Source organism: Cynara cardunculus, assembly GCF_001531365.2.
Source record: "Cynara cardunculus var. scolymus isolate 2C chromosome LG 5, CcrdV1, whole genome shotgun sequence".
Taxonomy (NCBI): domain Eukaryota; kingdom Viridiplantae; phylum Streptophyta; class Magnoliopsida; order Asterales; family Asteraceae; genus Cynara; species Cynara cardunculus.
Window position 1 is genome coordinate 8675548 of NC_037532.1, and position 4338 is coordinate 8679885.

At 30.5% G+C, this 4338-nt stretch overlaps 1 protein-coding gene across 1 annotated transcript; it reads right to left on the reverse strand.

Annotated features, from left to right (window-relative positions):
- Positions 1-1590: 1590 nt before the first annotated feature.
- Positions 1591-2265, reverse strand: LOC112513511. Its single transcript, XM_025119798.1, has one exon. The coding sequence runs from the start codon at positions 2206-2208 to the stop codon at positions 1795-1797; it is 414 nt and encodes a 137-aa protein (XP_024975566.1). The 5' UTR covers positions 2209-2265; the 3' UTR covers positions 1591-1794.
- Between the last annotated feature and the right edge of the window lie 2073 nt (positions 2266-4338).

The following is a 4338-nucleotide window of genomic DNA, read 5'->3' on the forward strand; positions in this document are numbered from 1 at the left end:
TTTTGACCTTTGGAGTCAAGCTCAAACCAATTAGGCACCACCCTCGAATCAAATCCTTAGAGTAGAGAATTTTATGAAATCAACCCAAAACACCGAATAATTCCCTCGAAGTCAACAATAAAAGGGGAAAATTCTTTCGAAATCAACAAAAAAAAACTATAAAGCCCTCCGAAATAACCAAAAACCTTAAAGAATCTCTAAAAAAACGAAATTCAGTGAAAAACACATCAAGCGGCTTTACGAGCATTTGATCTAATTTAAATGTACACCTGCTCGGCTAAAATCCTGGGTCTGCCACTGTGCAAAATAACTCATGTCACAATAAAATTGAGTTTATAAGACACTTAAAATATCTAAGTATCGTAATAGAATATCTTATAAGGCTTTATGTAACCACAAAACAAATCGTCCAATCTAGAAGTGTTACAATATATTTATAAATCATCTTTAGAGATTTTAACAGTTTTTAAAAAATTATCAAATAAAATGTCGTTTAACCTATCTGACAAGACAATTTAATTTTGAGAAGTATCTTATAAACCCATCTTAATTTTTACAGGATATTTATTTTTGTAAAAATTCTTTTTTTAAATAAATATATTATATATCTAAGTTGATCTCAATTTGACCTTAAACTAGATAATAATAAAATCATTATTTTTTTAGAAACTCAATTTTATTTATTTATATATTTATTTATTGGTCATTATTTTTCTTAGAAACTCAATTTTATTTATTTATTTATTGGTTTTTTATTAAATGAAAATGGTGATGTTTAAATAGCCGCCAGACATGACAAAAGAGGGATGGACAAAGAGGGAGGGAGAGATGCCCAAACACAAGCCAACCAAATCCTAATAATATCTACAGACATCTGTACGGACGGAATGGTACCAAAATACAAAAGTTATTTGAAAGTTGTTAAATAGTTTGGTGTAAAATGATTAATTGATCAAAATGATTAATTGGTCAAAATGATTAATTGGTCAGAATGATTAAGAGACTTTCATGATATAGTGCAAAATGAAATATAATTGTTTGGTAATTGTTTACAATGAAATCAGGACGCTTAATGGTTAAGAGAGACTCATGGTACAAATCATTTAGAGGGTTTTAGAACCATTAAGAGGCAGATTTTTCTTTTGTCAAACAAGATTCACTTCTTAATGATTCAGATAGAGTCTTTTAATAAAACTATTAAAAGGTAAAGAAACAACCCTTAATAGCACGTAATAAACATGAAAATCACAATTAAAATATTAAAAATCACTAATATATGTCTTGTTTTATATTACTAAATAATATATATATATTATTGATTTACAATAAGAAATAAACATATGTAAATCAAACCCTTTAATAAAACAAAGGATAGGTTAAATTTTTTTTTATGGGTTCTTAACATATTTATAGTTAAGCACTTATGGGGTAAACATATAAGTAAACGGTACCTTAGTAAAAATATGATCAATTTCTTTTTGAAATTAGCGTTTTTTAGGCATTCAAAAAATAAGACAAATAAAACCGGTGTTGTAAATTTGCCCTAAAATCGAATATAACTTATAAAAGTAACTAATCAACCGATCGATCGATAAAAAAATGAATACATTACCATCGGATAGATATAACCGTGCTGTGAATCGATGATCGGTTTGTCGGTAACATTTATCGACCTCTGAATTACCCGAGAGGTAAAATAAATATTACCTACAAATCCATTTTATACGTCATTGATTATTTACTACACAATACACGATCAAGACTGTCATCTGGGGAGGGAACATGGTGCCCTAATTATGAAGACTCAAAGTCAGAAGGCAACGATGGGGAGTAATTTTGAAGCATCTGTGGAGTCATCAAATCATCCATAACTTGATCTTCTCTGCAACCGTATTCATAAGAAAGATCCGATCCAGTAGTAAATCGTGCATCCATAGTGGTACCTTTGCGTTGCCACTTTTCTTGATGGTGCCGGAAATCATGGCCGCCACCTCCGGCAAAACCTGCTTCTTCGTTTGGAACTCCGGTGAGTTCTTCGAGTGGAGGGGAGGTGGCATACTGGCCGGTGAGTTGTTGCACCACGGCGCGGAATTCAGATGGGGTGGCCTTGATCTTCATAGGGTTTGAGATGTAAACGACTTTAACTGGTTTTTTCTTGCTGGATTTTTGTGACCTTTTTTCGTGTTTTGCAGCCGGCAGCTTCTCCATTTTGTTTTAAGATTTGAGAAGTGAAGAAGAAAAGAGAGAAAATGGCAGGTTAAATGTGATGGTTGGTAGAGAGAAGGGGAAAGATATGAAGGAGAGAGATGTGGTACCAAGCATCCAGCCTATATATACACAATATATACATACAAATAATATGTGTATATATATATATATATATATAATGACAAAGAACAAACTTGAAGAGGCAATTTAACAATTTTTAGGGTTTAAGTCATCTTGGGATTGTTTCTGACACTGTTTAGGAAAAAACCAAGGTTAAAAATAGCTTGAGTTGTTTTAAGCCTTAAATTATACCACGAGAATACAACGTTTTTAAAGACCAATGGTTTTTCATGAGACCCGTAAGACCAATTCTCAATTCTTAGATTAGATTTACAATCGTCAGATCTGAACATTCATAAACGCCACGAGACTTCTCAATAATTACAAAATTGTCACCTTGCAACTTTAGACCATTAGATCATTAGTTTATAAAGTTGATCAATGAACATAAATTGGTTTTACGGGTCTCATGAAAAACCCATGGTCTCACGTGAACCCAATCTTATATATATATATATATATATATGTGTGTGTGTGTGTGTGTTTTAGTGTATATTATTCAATATGATAACTAGGGTTGTAAATGAACCCAACGAACACAAACAAATGATTGTTAATGTTCGTTCTTTTAACTTAACCGAACAAACGAACGAAAATCTTTGTGTTTATGTTCGTTCGTTAACATGCTAAACGAACGAGCCAAACGAATATAAATGAACAGGTCTAAACGAACATAAACGAATCGGTCTAGATGAACGTAAACAAACAAGTTTAAAAAGTTAAAACTTAAATAAATATTATTTGAATTCAAATTAAATAAATAAAAGATTATATATTAAATTTAATATATAAACGAACATAAACGAACGAACATTCACGAACATAAATCAACGAACAAAACTTTTGTTCATGTTTGCTCGTTTAACTAAACGAACAAAAAAAATTGTTCATATTCGTTCAATTTTTAAATAAATGAACATCCCGTCAAACGGTTCACGAATGGTTCGCTGAACATTCAGTTCGTTTACAGCCCTAATGATAACGATCTTAAAAAAATTACTTTTATATTAGAAGAAGAAAAAATCAGATATATTAGTTTTATATAAAATAGGACGTGAAGAACATTCAGTTCGTTTACAACCCTAATGATAACGATCTTAAAAAAAATTACTTTTATATTAGAAGAAGAAAAAATCAGATATATTAGTGTTATATAAAATAGGACGTGAAAAAAAGTTACAAAATAGAACTTGAAATGGTTTACAACTTCGTTTTTAACGATGACTAAGTAACGTATGTAAGTCTATGTTATTGTAATCAGGTAAATCTATAAAAATGTAAAATCTAAATTAAAAAAAATAAAAAGAAATTGAAAAAGTCATGTCTTGTAAAAACGCACTTCATGGCATGTCTCAAGGCGTCATGGCGTGAGTTATGCACTCTTACACAAAGGCCATAAACCTTATCGTAGTAGCAAAGACATGTATATGCCATGGAGCGCTTCTTAGAACCCTACAAAAAATCAAGCTTTTAGTCGGGTGTACGAATATGAAAGAATCGAAAAATTGTTTATTATCGTCATCTTTCGAATAAATAAACCAACAATAACGGAAATTTTCTCGTAATGATGGTGTTTAGTCTTATGCTAAATGCATAAAATACTGATGTACTTTTTAAAGTTTTAACGTTGTAATTTCATTTATTCTTATTACTGCAATACACTCTCAAGTAATTTTTATCAGGGCTACATAAAAAAATCTATCAATTATAGCAATGGTTAACGTATTGATCAAATATCGATAGCATGATACGGTTAACAAGTTTTTATACTTTGTCACAGTCCACACGTGTAATATACTGTTAACATGGTATTTATTATATCATTATACTTTCAGTTTTTCTTATTAGGATTTTGTGATATTAAACCAAACATATTTACAAAAGATCATCATTTTATGAATTAGAGAAAGGTAAAAAATCATAATCGAAGATGGGTACCAAAATTACAAGCCTATTACCAACAAAACGATTCGATATGTTGGTGAACATGAAAACCGACTAGCCATTATT

Coding starts and splice junctions, on each gene's coding strand:
- LOC112513511 (XM_025119798.1), bottom strand. CDS start 2,208: ATGGAGAAGCTGCCGGCTGCAAAACACGAAAAAAGGTCACAAAAATCC.